General features: G+C 37.1%; 1 protein-coding gene across 1 annotated transcript in view; it reads right to left on the reverse strand.

The window, feature by feature from the left end:
* Positions 1 to 15,843, reverse strand: part of kiaa1217 (KIAA1217 ortholog) — a 97,384-nt gene that overhangs the window by 44,259 nt on the left and 37,282 nt on the right. Inside the window, 1 exon segment of the mRNA XM_016530254.1 lies at positions 11,115 to 11,407. Within this exon segment, the coding sequence (XP_016385740.1) occupies positions 11,115 to 11,407 (293 nt within the window).

A 15,843-nucleotide genomic window follows, 5' to 3' on the forward strand; every position in this document is an offset into this window, starting at 1 on the left:
TTACAATTCAGAGACAGTAATATTGTAATGTAACTAATTACTTTCAAAAGACAGTAACTAGTAATATATAACGTATTACATTTTGGAAGTAACTTGCCCAACTCTGCTTATCAGTAATGCAATAACGGAGTTAGCTCTCTATCGCCTGTACACACAGCAGGCCTGCAGATATTGTATCAAAATCCTGTTGAACCACGACCATCTGGAAGTTTGTCCATCTGGTCTTGTTTTGGTCTGGTGAAAGGTATAAAGGCCATTTTCCCCTTTTCCTTTAATGCTGGTTCTTTTCTCTCTCTCTCTCTCTCTCTCTCTCTCTCTCTCTCTCTTTCTCTCTCTCTGAGTGTATAGGGGAGTATCCGTTTGCTCCTCATGCAAACAAAGTAGTTTCGCTTTCACAACGAAACACAGCACCTTCACGACATGGCGGCGGCGGCAACAACAATACTACAGCAAGAATAAAAGTTACGCCTTCTTTCTTTGCGTGAACATTTGGTTATGCAAATCTTCCCACACTGTGATGTAGACATGTGGAGGCGTGTTTGAACGAGGCGTTTTAGGAGGGTCTTAACTTTTATAAAGAATATCTCTTTGGGTTTGAGACTTTAGTCTTTGCAACTTTAGGGATCTTATCTATGCACGAACAGCTTGTAACACTCCAAAGAGAAAGGAAAATTTGAAATGGCATCATATGACCCCTTTAAATCTCTCTCTCTCTCTCTCTCTCTCTCTCTCTCTCTCTTTCTCTCTCTCTGAGTGGATAGGGCAGTGCAGGAACATGTGAGGGTGAGGTTACAGTCTGTCTGGGCCAAACAGAACCAGATGGCGGCTCTTAGTTTTTTCCACTCACAAAGTCTTGTGACATGCTTTCACCATGCTTGAGGTCTCAGCCGCATGCAAAGGTGGGACACAGATGTTTGGCAGGGTGGTGTGTGTGTTCATAAACATCTGAGCGATACATCACATCAGCACTGACACCTTGGCAGGAAAATATCACACACACACAGATGGGTTTGGGCATGTTTGCTGACTCTGCAGGTTCATCTTTAATACAATACAGAGGAATTTCTTGTGGTGGCTTCAGTGTGTCTGTCAGTGATGGTGCAAAAGTTGTTTAAACTTATCCTTCTTTAAAAAATAATATTAACTATAGCCGGATTGTATTTAATACAAAAAAAAAAATATCAGGGTTTTTTTAGTTTTATTTTTCAGTAAAACTTTTTAAACACTACTAGAAAATATATTAAGATTTATATTTTTAGAGAATTATTTTGAAATAGTTAGAATTTGTCTTTCCTCACTAACATGTTTGTTGTTTGTTTTAAGTATAAACATTTCTATATTTGTGTTTAAAACAATTTACAGGTTTTTTCATATTATATTCAATTTTGCTTGATTTCTTGAAGGATGATTAGATATTTTGGTAACACTTATTTTAAAGTAACGCAGTTACATAAATTAAATGTATTTACTATAGTTATTACACTGTAAGAACATCACCTTAAAATAAAGTGTAACTGATATATTTACTGGAAAACAAGACAAAACTACTAATAAGAAAATCATTTTTGCAGTTCAGTATATTCTTTTTCACAACTACTATGATCAGTTATTATGATCTCTCACATATTGTGGGTATAAATAAAATGTTAAATTACTGCTGCGAGTTAGATGTATAAAACAATTTACAAATAATTCAGGGGGAAGTCGTGGCCTAATGGTTAGAGAGTTGGACTCGTAACCCAAAGGTTCCTTCTACAGTATATGCAAATGACGTGTTATTATTGGCTAACCTTTTGTATGTGAAATGAGTAACAATGGCAAGTTGTTGGACGTTTAAAAGGTGTTGATATGTAAATATGGACAGTCATATGTTAACGCACTCACGGCTGTGGCGTCATTACTGTGACAATGCCTGAATGGCCCATTTTTCTGCTTAGTTTCAGAAAAAAATCTGGGTGGACCAGAGATCTGTGTTGAGAAAGTTAGAGTAAATCTACAAAGTACACTACACTCTTTTATTTCAGAAGAGTAAAGAAAATCTTGTTTTATATGATATGATCATCTTAAATGAACTAGATACTGACTAAAAGCAGTGGATAGCAAGAGAAAAGGTTTTTTTTTTTTTTTAGCTTTTTTTAGCTTTTAGCTAAGATAGAAAAGACTGAGATTTGGTACAGAAAAATGATATGAGAAGAAAAAGGAGGACAGAAAGATAAACACTACTGTTCAAAACTTTGGTGCTGGAAAGATTTTTAAAAAGTTTTTGAAAGAAGTATCTTGAAGAAGTATCAGCTCGCCAAAGCTGCATTTATTTGATCAAAATACAGTAAAACAGTAATATTATTACTACAATTTATGTTTTCAAATGTAATTTATTCCTGTAACGGCAAAGCTGAATTTTCAGCAGTCATTACTCCACTCTTCAGTGTCATATGATCCTTCAGAAATCATTCTAATATGCCGATTTGGTGCTCAAGAAACATTTTTATTATTATCAATGCTGAAAACAGTTATCTTGCACTCCCATTGGTAGTCACTGCATCATGTAATTTGCATACAACTAAATTCTCTGTCACCTCAAACCCCAATTGCCAATAAAAATGAATGACCTCCAGTCACTTTTTTCACTTACAAATATGGAGTAGCTGAATCTTTAAAAAGTGACGTTCAAAAAGTTCACATTTACACACTTCCACTTCATTTAACTGTTCAGACCGCTATCCCATCATGAAACGATCAAGTGTAATTGGCCTCCAAGACGCATCTGAGATGGACAGCAATCCGCTCAACCACCAGCAATCACAATATTTTCTTTTCTAAACCAGACACATAATCTTATCAGCAGTGTTGGGAGTAACGCATTACAAAAGTAATAATATTACAGTAGTATATTACGTTTAGCTGTAACGCAGTAATATAACGCATTACTAATAAAATTTGGGTAATATTATTACTCGTTACAATCTCAGTAACGCAAGTTACAACAAACCATACAAGGCCACATGTCACGTCACTCACTAATGACTAGATGTTTTTTGTTTTGTTTTTTAAACCATGAAAAATACGTAATGCATCTTTCAACAAAACTACTCTCTGATTTTATACATTTTAACACAGAGATTGAGTGAAGAATTGCAAAAAAGTCTCCCAGTCTGTGCCTAATAAGGGCTTTATTATAATAACTGATTGTATATCTGATTTGACCCCTCTTGACGATCTTAACCCCCATAACCCTGAACTGCCAATCCTCCTTTGTCAATCAAAAAGCAAAGGTCAGCACCCAAAACATCTGAACAGACATTAACAAATAGACACTTACTAATAATAATAGAATGACACTAGCTATTTTAATAATACTAATACTGTCTGTGTCAGCCTCATTCAAGGAGTATTAAATATTGTAATCATCAGCAATTTCATGGCCTAACTGGAAAATGGGCTGTGTTCCCACTATTTCTGTTAACCTTGGTGGTTTGAACTGTATCAGAAAAAGGAGAGAAAGTGTCTGAATGGAAAAGGAAGGAATGTGCTGACACATCAATAACCTTGAGTGTGTGTTGTAGCATAACTGTGAGAAATCCACGTTCTGCAGAAAAGGTTATGTGGCATCTTAGCATTACTACCGTTCAAAAGTTTATGGTTGGTAATACTTGTAAATATTTTTGAAAGAAGATTCTTATGCTCAACAGGGGTGCATTTATTTGACCAAAAAATACAGTAATTTTAATATATATTTTAAATGTAATTTATTCCCGTGAGGATAAAGCTAAAATTTCAGCAGGCATTACATTTGGTACTCAAGAAACATTTCTTATTATTATCAATGTTGAAAACAGTTGTTCTATTTGATATTTTGAGGAAATTGTGATTAATTGTTTTATTTGATGATTAGAAAGTTCAACATTTATTTGAAATAGAAATCTTTTGTAACATTATATTACTGACCCCAAAACTTTAATCAAAGATCAAACTACAGCTTTAAACAAACCTGGCTCCACACATCAAAATGAAGCCCTGGTCCTCATTTTGGTCTTTGGTCTGGTACTGGTCCATGAAGAATGGGAAAGGTCAACCTCAACCTCATGAGGACCGCCACAGACCCACCCTTCTCATTACAGGACACTGACCACTGTCACGCTCTCACAGATAAATCACACAAATACACACAATGACAAAAACACACAGGAAGAAAGATAAAATTATATCTTTCAGATGACAGGATAAGAGAAGGTGCAGGTGAAAGAGTGGAACAACAGAGAGCAGAATAAAGGAAAACAAGGCAACGAATAGTAACAGAATGAGTCACTACACTAATCTTTATGCTGAAAGATCACTTTTCAAACCTGTTTAAGACAAAAACTCCTGAGAAAACTTAAAGGGTTAGTTCACCCAAAAATGAAAATTCTGTCATTAATTACTCAGCCTCATGTCGTTTCAAACCCGTAAGACCTTCGTTTATCTTCGGAACACAAATTAAGATATTTTTGATGGAATCTGAGAGCTGTATGACCCTGCATAGACAGCAATACAACTGAAATGTTCCCAAGTCCAGAAACGTAGCAAGGAGATCGGTAAAATAATCCATGTGACATCAGGGGTTCAACCGTAATTTTACGAAGCTACGAGAATACTTTTTGTGTGCAAAAGAAAAAAAAAAGACTTTATTCAAACAATTCGTCTCCTCCGCTTCACCCTGTAGCGCCATTTTGGAGAGTATTCACTGAACGTAAACAGCGTATGCTGTTCTGTGTCAGCTGCGTCATGCCGGATCTGTTTCCTACATTGTTGTGATTTGATCTGAACGAAAACAGTGTATCCAGGTGACGCGGAGGAGACGAATTGTTGAATAGTCGTTATTTTTTTCTTTTGCGCACAAAAAGTATTCTCGTAGCTTCGCTGTTCTTGTAAACTTTACATACCCTGAAAAAAAATCACAGTTCCAACTAAAAATATTACGCAGCACAACTGTTTTCAATTTTTGAAAATAATAAAAAAGTTTCTTGAGCACCAAATCAGCATATTTTAATGATTTCTGAAGCATCATGTGACACTGAAGACTGGAGTAATGGCTGCAAATGGCTGCAAATTCAGCTTTGCACCACAGGAATAAATACATTTTAAAATGTATTAATTAATGTTTAACTTCACTGAACAGCTCCGATTGGCCTGATGTCATCAACACTTGTGATTGGGTCCCCCAAGAAGTGTTAACAAGGTCAGTGTACAAAATACAAGTTTTTAATACAACTGTAATTTATTTACTTACTCTCATATGTGATGTTCAAAGTGCCACCATAAAAAATGAACCCCTGTTCAAGAAGATGCACCCTTTGTTCAGTGATTTTTGCCCGAAAGTACCTCTCACACACTATAACAATGCAAAGCTGGTCAGCTCCTCTGCACATCATGCTTAAATGAGCATCAAATCCCCATCAGAGCAACTTGCCACAGTATTTGCATGGCCCTGTGAAATTGGACCATTCATGGGAATGAAGCAGCCAAACATGCAAAACTGAAACTGCACTGCTGCTTTGAACTGACAGCGTCTCCAGTGTGAGCTCATGACCCCGCAATGACCCACAACTGGACATTTTAATATATCAATTCACTCATGTCTGCTCTTGGCAGACAACGGCAATGATGGAGAACTGGGATGGTGCCAAGCGGATGATCTGTGACCAGCCAGGGTTATTGCACTAAAATGCTGGAGTGCTGGAGTGCGAAAGTGCTGAAGATCATTATGAAGAAGATGGTCCCAGATCAGCATTATAGTGCACAGGATTGTTTCAACAAAAAAACTGTGCTAATATTGTGATTCATTTAAACCTTTCTGACACCCGACAAGCCAGTATTACAGTATAATTAGTGCTAATGATTATCCGGTATAATTAGTGAGTGTTTCAAACTGGCATAAACAATGGCACCTTGCTCAACCACTAATTAGTACAACATACTTCTTTATAAAGAATGTAAAAATTAATCTTACACTTCAAATCAACTTCGTGTCTGACAGCAAGTCCAGTTTCCACCCAGAATGCTCAGCCCGAGCAATACTCTTAAAGTCATTGCATTAGCTGTCAAAATCTGCAATAGAATGAATTTTTAGTGAAGCTTTCCAAACAGGTCTAAACAGCTTTTTAATAGACTGTATCATGGCTCATTTCATTTGAAAGCAAATGCTGACAGCTTCTTTACAGCATTATTGATGGTCTATCAGTTTATTAGGTATACAGAATGTCTTGTCAAGTCACATAAAAAAATTAGCTTCATATTTTAGTACCCAATTTAACCGACAAAGGCTCATTGGAAAAAGCGTGCCCCTATCTACATTTCTGCAAACTCCAAATGAACACTAGTGACAGTAAAACACCAAGAACTGTTATTCCTTTTCACACACACACACACACACACACACACACACACAAATAATGGTGGCAGATAATAAAATAATAAAGACTTATTTTTGCATGGTTCCTTCCACAACACAATGCTATGACCTCACAACACTTGTACTATAGTGCATTTGTAAACTACATTGCATCACATAACCAGCTCCATATATTTGGCTCTATTGATGTTGTAAACTTGCTCGGTAGCTCATCTGGTATAACACTTGCGATGCAGAGCATTGAATTTAACAGGTTTTATTCAAACATATTATATTAGAATGCTTTATTGACTACCGCCTGCAAATCACAAAGTATCACAAAATTATCACAAAGTATTGCTCTTAGCAAAATACTTTGAAAAGAAAAGCACTGTTGTTATGCTTTTATGATTCGATAACATCGTTTTTTTAATACACGCTCTGACAAGCCTGTAATCTAAGCTTATTATTAATTAAAAGTTTGAAACCCTTGTTGAAACGTTTACATACACTAAAAACATATGTTTCCATCTTATTTTTGACTTCTTCGGTCAAGCTCCGCCCCCTTCCTACTATTCGCAACTTGGACCCAGCGAACTGAAACCGCACAAACTACTATATTGACTTAACAGACCAACAACAACCCCCAAAATCCAGGTCTTCACGCATTATATCTTCCCACGCAAAAGAGAGCAGGAAAAACGACACAAAACCATATTTCAGTAAGTCTTATCACTGTCTAAAATCTGAAACGGGCATGATGGAACCGTCAGCAAGTCATGTTAAACATCCAAATGATGGCTAAAAAGTTACAAGCCTCCCAGCACTCCAAACGCCCCCTGAGCATACCTGGTTAGAGACAGATGACCCCAGCCATTGTTGTCCTTCTTATCCGCATCTTTTCAGCCGTGTCACAGAATGAATCGCGTATCTGTTTACTTACTGCAACCGTAACGTGCAGAAACGCACACATGCGCGCGCCTTCTCTGGTTACCGAACGCGCTGCTCAGAAGTTTGCGCGCAAGACTAGACACAATCGCATGATCAGCGAGTTTGCAGCCGAATGGATTGAGTTTATATAAATAGATTACAAGTTTAAAAAAAGTATAATGAACTGTTACAATACCTTATTTAACAATATACAGACACCCTCAAAACAATCGTCCTCAGTTCCGACTCATTCTCAGTATTCCATGATTTGGAGGAAGCTTGAAAAGTATGCCATGCCCTTTTTAGTCTCTATTCCCGGAGTAAGTACAGTTCGCTCAATGAAAGAGCCCGAGAGTGAGTGTGTGAGAGAGTGTGTGTGTGAGTCGAGCGCCCCTCCTTTCCGCGCTTTGCCCCATCAGCTCTGTGCGCGCTCACCTAGTTGTAAACAGAGTCAAGTCTGCGCTTACATCACACATTACAATGGTGACTTCAAATCCCTATTACTCTCCACCTAAAATACCTGGTGGATCATCACACAAATAGAAATACGTCTGTGACTTAAAGGTTGCAACGTCAAATGGCTCCTAAACTGAAACAAAGCATGGGACATTTTTTTTTTATTTCACGCCATTTTTAACTTTATGCAAAGTTTTCTTAATTCATTAGATTAGATAATGAATACCATGGCCTCTGTTTTATGTATTTGTGTTATATTTGTGTCAAATTTTATTGGCTGTTTAAAAAAAAAAACTATAATATTCTAAACTAAAATCTAAATTAAATTACAATGGGGCTGACAATTATTTTAAACAAATAAATCGGATTACCATAAATTAAATTAATGTGCAAAATTTAAAACATCCATGGTTTCTAGTGTCACTACCCATTCAGCAGTGACAACTGCATTCTTTGAACTTGACATTAATTTGCACTTACAGTAGATTCCTTCTGCTTTCATTATTATATTTGTATTGAAGTTTGAGACAGATAGTGCAGATAGTGGTCTCTCCTAGTTTTGATTTAGTGTGAGGTGGAGGACAGGTGAAGGCTTACACAGCTAAACTAAATGCTAAACTCCTCGTGTTGTTGTGCGATTCAGCGCTTTCCTGCTGATAGTGTTCAGTGATCAGCAATGTGCCAGCTACAGAACACCCATACAAAATAAAGACAGAAACATTCATAACAGCTCATATGGCACACATTCAATATATTATGCCCTGATTAATGCAGGACTGAACAGTTAAAGATAGTCACCAGCCCCACCTTTAAAACAAGATATGCTTTTATACTGTTTGTGCAATTATTTGTTAATAATAGGTCTGTGTTACGTATTGTAAAAGCAAATGATTGACCATACAAATAAGACACACAGAAAAAACGTTGGTCAAGTGTATGGATGACTGGGCACTAAACCAATCAAAATTCCTTTCTCTCTCTCTCTCTCTCTCTCTCTCTCTCTCTTTGTGTGTGTGTGTGTGTGTGTGTGTGTGTGTGTAACCGCCTACACTGTTACAAACTCACACAAACACACACACACACACACACACTCACATTCTGCAGCCAAGTACTCTCATTCTTGAGAAGCTGTCAATCACTTCCATTGTTCTGCTTTGTAGGTCTTTAAGAGCAGGTGAGAGGCCTTTTGTTTTCAATCAGAGTAAACACACGCAACACTCCCTCACTCACCCGCTGTGGGGAGGCGTTCAGCCCCTGCCCCCACCTTTTCTCTATAATAACCCCTGGGGCAATCCAAATAACATTCCTTTTTTTGTGGAAACCATGATACACCACCATTTAAGAGTTTGGAGTAAGTTTTACAAAAAAGGGACAAGGACACATTATATTGATCGAAAGTGAGAGTCAAGTAAGATTTCTATTTACAAATAAATGCTGTTCATTGGCAATGAACATGCGATTTAAATTTTTCCTTTCTCTTTGGAGTGTTACAAGCTCATGTGTTTTTTTAACCTTAAACTGCATAAACACATTTCATTACACCAAATACACAAAATAATGTTCTTTTTAGCAGCATCATGACCCCTTTAAAACATTCTTTTCATCAAAGAATCCTTAAAATGATTTCTGAAGGATCATTTGACATTGAAGACTGGAGTAATGATTGCTGAAAATTCAGCTTTGCAATCACATGTATATATGACATTTTAAAATATATTAAAATAGAAATCATTTATTTCAAATTGTAATCATATTTCACAATATTATGGCTAATACTATATTTAATCAAATAAAAGCAAAAAGAGACTTCTTTAAAAAAAATCCTAATTATCCCAAACTTCTGACCAGTACTGTATATAGTGTACATTAAGATCTGATCAGTGCTAAACTTTTCTTTGTCACTTTTCCTAAACATTCTGACTTGAGTGTGAAACCGAACAGAAAATGGGCATTTTAGGGCATGGCCTGACAACAAAAATGTGTCAGTATGATATATGGCACAGACTTCAGTTCTCACCTCAGGCAACAACGGCTGGGCACAAGCACTGAAAATGGATTCTTTCGGCCAAAGGGGAAAAATATAAAACAAACCTCCACCTGTTCAGACTGAGAGGTCAATCTATTTACAACCTTTTTAAGTACGCTGGGGCTCTAGAGTTTGGTTGGTTTTGGGGTCATGGCGAGAAATAATATCCAGCTTTTTCAGTATCCAGCTTTTTAATATAAAAATAATTTAGCATTTAATGAATGGAGCTAATATTAGGAGTCTGCTGAGAGGTGATCCCTGTGGTCATTACTGAAGAATGTGCAGTGTAAAGACACTGAATCTCATATTGAATACACACATTGAATATGGTTTCATATTGAGAAATGCGTCATTCACTGCAGAAACTGCTCATTTTTCATTGGTGTTTTTCGAGAAACTACCTCTTTTCTTCACTGTATGGTCTCTATCAGATATTTAAAGCCACCAGATAGCACAGACCTCAAGATCCGGAACAAAGAAAACCTGTGGGTAACCTTTGGCTGACCTACTGAAGATCAATAGATAACACATACACAAGACACTGTTACAACAATGATATAAATTCAGTGGCTCTTACTATAATTTTCAGTTTGAATGTTTCTTCCAGCTACTACCTGCAGGCAATAAAACTGCAGCAGTCTCCATTCAGCCACTGGTTAATGATCATATAAATATTTTTAATTATTTTCCCGTTATTGCAATGTTGCATATTTGTATTGCACATAACACGGCACTATTTTTATTCATCTGTTTCAGTCATGTGCCTTTTATGCTCATATATATAGCCACTGTTTGTAAGCCACTGTTTTTGTATTGAAGAAAAAGTGTGCATTCATACAGCAGAAATGTCATTTCGATGCCAACAGTCACATCTTTTCTTGATTATAAATGCATGTTAGAGTTTTTATAAGCCTTCAAGTTTCTGTAGAAAGTATTGCATAGGTGGCTACACTCTCATAAAAAAGGTAAAAAAGCTGTCACTGAGGCGGTACCTTTTCAAAAGGCACACCTTTGTACCTAAAGAGTCCATATTGGTACCTTAAAGGTACATATTAGTACCTAAAGTGTGCATATTAGTACCTAAAACGTACAAAAGTGTACCTTTTGAAAAGGTACCGCCCCAGTGATAGCCTTTGTACCTTTTTTTCTGAGAGTGTATAATATGACATGTATGATTTAGCCTCATTCATCTGTCATTCAACTTTGTTTATGATGCTAAATACACCTATTTCCACAAATATGCTTTACATACCTAGTTCAGATACATTAGTGGACAAATTCTGGACTTTTGGAGCCAACATTTGCACAACAAACAGTATTGACAGTGGTCTTCACCTGTTCTCGGAGTCTGTCCTGGTGGCCCATGATGGCGGAGGCGTGGTGTGGGTATTTCTGCTTCAGATGTTCCAAAAAGGCCTCTCGTTTTTTATCCATATCGGATGGCTGCATGGCCAGGATCTCCTGTGAGCTGCGCGCTCCACCCACCGTGTGTCTTCGTAGAACCCCTGCGCGGCTGGATTTGGCCTCACAGCGGTTACCAGGGCTGTTAGCGGAGACAACCTGCTGTTTACGAGTCAGGTGCTCAGCGTCTTCACTGGAAGTCACCTTTAGATTCCCCTTCAGAGGTTCTATGGAAAAGAGACAGAGATGCAATGGAATGATTAGAGAAAAGTGGGAAAATATGAGAATATTTCCTTGTGGACCTCATATACGTACACACACACATGCTAAATAAACTTTTACAGATGTCAGACAGATGATTCTCAGATGGAGCTGTCGGGACAAGATTTATTAAATAAAGATGTCAGGTTGATCACCCCCAAGCTTAAGTTTCCAAAAGCTGAAAGAAGCAAACATGTCCTAACAAAGCTAAATGTGCGCAACACTCTAGCACTGAATGTTTACTTATATCAAATGTGACACACACACCAACAAGACACGCACATCAACATATAATTTGAAACGGTAGATACACTTTCTTAGAATGGAATAAAACTGAATGCTGAAGTAACACAAAAACATTCAGTCATATTTAGTTAGTCTCATGGGCACTAAAGGAAGCGCAGAGGAAAAAAGACTGTGTCAGCGAAACTACTGTTGGGAATGGCCTGCCTCTCTGATGTATTGCCCCCCTATGCGAAGCTGGCACACAGATGTTTGTACTTAACATGGGCATTTTTTCTCAATAACGGGCACTTAAACGGAGTTGAGATATGGCCCAATTGGGATTCATTGTTTATGAAGTAAACAACGTTCACTAACGTTCACTTTAGTGCAACGCTCTGTTGTATACCATAAAAGCTCATTAAAAGATAAATAAATCTCCCAAAGCGTAAAAGTGTAAGGTTGAGAAATCCTGAAACCCATCCTCCTCCCCCGTATGCGCAGTGTCACAGGACAGCAATCTATCAGCTCTATTTATAACTGCTAAGCTATACACACACACACACACACACACTTGTACACACAATCTCAAAGTAAGTCAACAAGAAAATCAAGAAATCCTGTACATACAACAAACATTCAACCCTGTCATTGCATCCTTGCTTTATCACGTCTACATCAGCGTCATGGAGCCCTTACCTTCCCCAGAAAGGTCTGTCCTATTCTCTTTCCCAAGTTCTGCCATGCTCTCCAATACAATGACCCCATAGACACTGGATTTAAGAGTCTGTCTGTGGAGAGCAGCTGTTGGCCAGATTCCACAGCCTCTCACATGAGTGAAAGACACTTTAGCAGTTTACTTTAATGGAGTCTGGATTACTCCTGACTCTTGTGATCAACTCTAGAAACTTGGCAATTGAAAACACCCCGCTGCATGCTGAGTGTGCGGGTGTCTGTCTGTGTGTGTGTGTGTGTGTGTGTCCTCATTCCCAGACCTAAAAAGGTGACAGTGACGTTAATGTTCCCATGTAAAGCTAGTGAGGGGCCCTCGCCAACAGGTGCTAGATCCAAACTTCCTCTCTCCTTCTCTCATTCACATTGTCTCACAATGTTCTCACTGTATGTTACGCTCTTTAAGGTATTTATTTTTGACAAAATAAAGTAAGAACATTTGTCAATATTTTGCTCTTTTCCAACAAAAGGTCAGTGAAAGGAAGAGCTTAACCCTTCAGAAAATGGTATCAGGAAGTCTAACTAAATGTTATATCATGTTTTATGTGTTTTAAACAGTGTATGAGGTTTGCAATTTGTGCAGAACTGTTTTATGAAGTTTTTGTCTACCACTTCTTTTTTTTTTTCAGAAATTTCTTTTTGCCAGTACAGTCCATTGAACGTACTCTACATTTATAACTCACAGCCTCATTTTCTTTCCTATCAAAAATTAAATATGGCGCTACACTGACTAAGGTCTATTGACATTAAATTAACATAACACTTAAATAAAATATATTACGTTAACAGGGTTGCAAGTAACAGGGTTACATTTTTATCCTAATTTAAGTTATTAACAAGTACAGAATATGTAACGTGGCACCGAATGTTGGTTACTAATTATTGAACTTTAATCGATAAAATATTTCTCATAATTTAAAGAAAAAAAATAATGATCCTCTTTAAAAAAAAACTTTGGTAACAGGGTTGAATAGTTAGAGTTTACAGATTTCTCATGTGTTTAAAACAAGGTACTTTTAATGCTATAATATATATATATATATATATATAACAGTTTGTCTAACGTTTCTTTGTGTAAAGAAAATTGCATTTGTGCCTTTATTACTTTAAAACATAACTAGTTGTATGCTTGTACCGTATTTGTGCAAAATTCTTCCTGTTGCTGCATATAAAAGTCCAATACTCCTGTTTTTTTGTCTGAAAGTGTGTCTAATGTGAAGTGATTGTGAGAGAACTGTTATCCAGTCCAACAGCTGAATGTGGGTGGCTGCTCCACAGTTTCACGACAAGTAGATTATTCAGTGAAGGGTATTTTTAAATGTTTCAAATATCTTCTATAATCCTATTCAAGTATGTCATTACATCAAAGAGGCATAAGAATATTATGTCTTTGTGTGGACGCATGCAGTGTGTAATTCATAATAGTTCAGTCAGCTCAGACAGACAGATGAAAACGAATGCATAACACATGGAAAGGAAAGAACCTCTTGTACGCTCTTGTAAGTCTTATATTGTTGATTTGTTAACTAAACACTATTCCTCACGTCAGGGTATAGACGCCATGTTTTATTTGACATGCCTATGAGAAACAGAAGTACAGTTCATTTGAGAGGTTGTACTACTGTATCTTGCATCAGTTTTTCACCCAACAAAACACTGAAAATGTGTATTTCTAAAAATATCCAATGTAAAGTGAACTCTTCAAGTTAAAGTCTCCTTTCTAACCATATTGTCTTATATTTTGTCATTTTTAGGTCATGTATATGTTTTAACATGTTGCTTGCATGTTTTAGAATCTTGATAGGCATTGTTAGCATGTAGCTATCAAAGCATTGCTAGAATGCTTTAACTTGTTACTAACATGTTGATAGGCATAATCTAGAGCCAGATTACATTAAAAATCTTTGACAGATGGAGTCCCATTTGAGCAGCCCACCAATGTAAGTCTATGGGAATTTTGGCCTATTTGGAAGTCTGTTAGAATTTCATGAGTTGGATCAGTTAAAAAAGATACAGCAACACGAGTCAGACCAACCCAAAGGTTTGTGCCAGGTTTGGCTGACCTAGTTTGAAACGCTTTAAGAAGTGTTAGAATCAGAAGAAAATGCAACAATTAAATTGAGCTTGATATGCCACAATGCATTTTCTTAACTAAACACATTATTTGTCTAACTGCAATTTTAGACAAAATCATACAATGTATTTTAAATACATTATTTCATAGAATGACCCTATTACAGTGCATCGCAAACATCCCATGGAGTCACTGAGGACATTAACCAAACTCTTTTAGTCATCCTCCCATTTTGAAAAAACCAAAGCCAACCTATCAACTTCATAAAAGTCGTCCAATTATTACAAGCCCAAAATACCCACAACTGACCAAACTTTGCATGATAAAACATGATACTTTCTGGACAGCCAGCCATGACTGTCATCAGTTCCTCTCACACCTACCAAAGCACCAGTGACCTTCTGCAAGATGTTGATTAAGCTCTTCCTCGTCACACATATTCCCCATTGCTTACTTTTCCCTGAACCACAAGCCTAAACAGCACAATTCTCATATTCCAAACCACACAATCCTCATCTTCTGATAAAAAACTCACACTGAACAATGCTAAGGAAGTATAACCACATCCCTCGCTCTATCCCCTGTAAAAACACTTTTTATTTTCATTCCAGTCCTCTTCACCTCCTTTAACTTGCAATTCCTGGTCACAGGACACAATGGTCTGACACTGGGCTTCAAACCGAACAGGGCATGTGTCTTTAGTAAAGAGATGTGTGTGTGTGTGTGTGTGTATCCTGGTTCGTTTGGGGTCAGTTGTGTAGGGTTGTGCTCAGTAATGGATTTATCTGGAATGTGTATCTGTGTGCTACCACTCATAAACTTACATCTCCTCTCTCTAAAAACAATGTACATCTCTCTCTCTCTGGTTGGACAGAGCTCTTTTGTGTGGCTGGAGATATTGTGTTACTGCAGACAGTGACTGACTAAGGGATGATAGTGCCATTTAATAAGTGAATCTTGCACACAATTTTACATCATACACACATTATTTTACGCACACCTCACAAAACCGAATTCTCCAAAATATGATAATCCTACTATTAATTTGTGTTTAATAAACTAAAATCAAGTTCATTTAGACTTGTAAAGTTGTAAACATTTTTTATATTTTTTGACTTGGGGAGTGTTCAGAAAACATGTTTGGAAGCAATCATTATCTTTGCAATTCCATTTGGTGGTGCTAATTGCACACAACACACACACACACACACACACACACACACACACACACAATTCTCTACAGATTGTTTACTTTCTCTACACCACTAATAAGCTCATTTAAAGATCCTCCAAACCCTGAGGCATTCTGGGTGGCTGATTCCAGCTGTCAATCACTGCCACTTTTTAGAATGAGCTTCAGGGTTTGGATGGCAG

The sequence above is a fragment of the Sinocyclocheilus rhinocerous genome, unplaced genomic scaffold (genome assembly GCF_001515625.1).
Source record: "Sinocyclocheilus rhinocerous isolate Xijiao unplaced genomic scaffold, SAMN03320098_v1.1 scaffold754, whole genome shotgun sequence".
Taxonomy (NCBI): Eukaryota; Metazoa; Chordata; class Actinopteri; order Cypriniformes; family Cyprinidae; genus Sinocyclocheilus; species Sinocyclocheilus rhinocerous.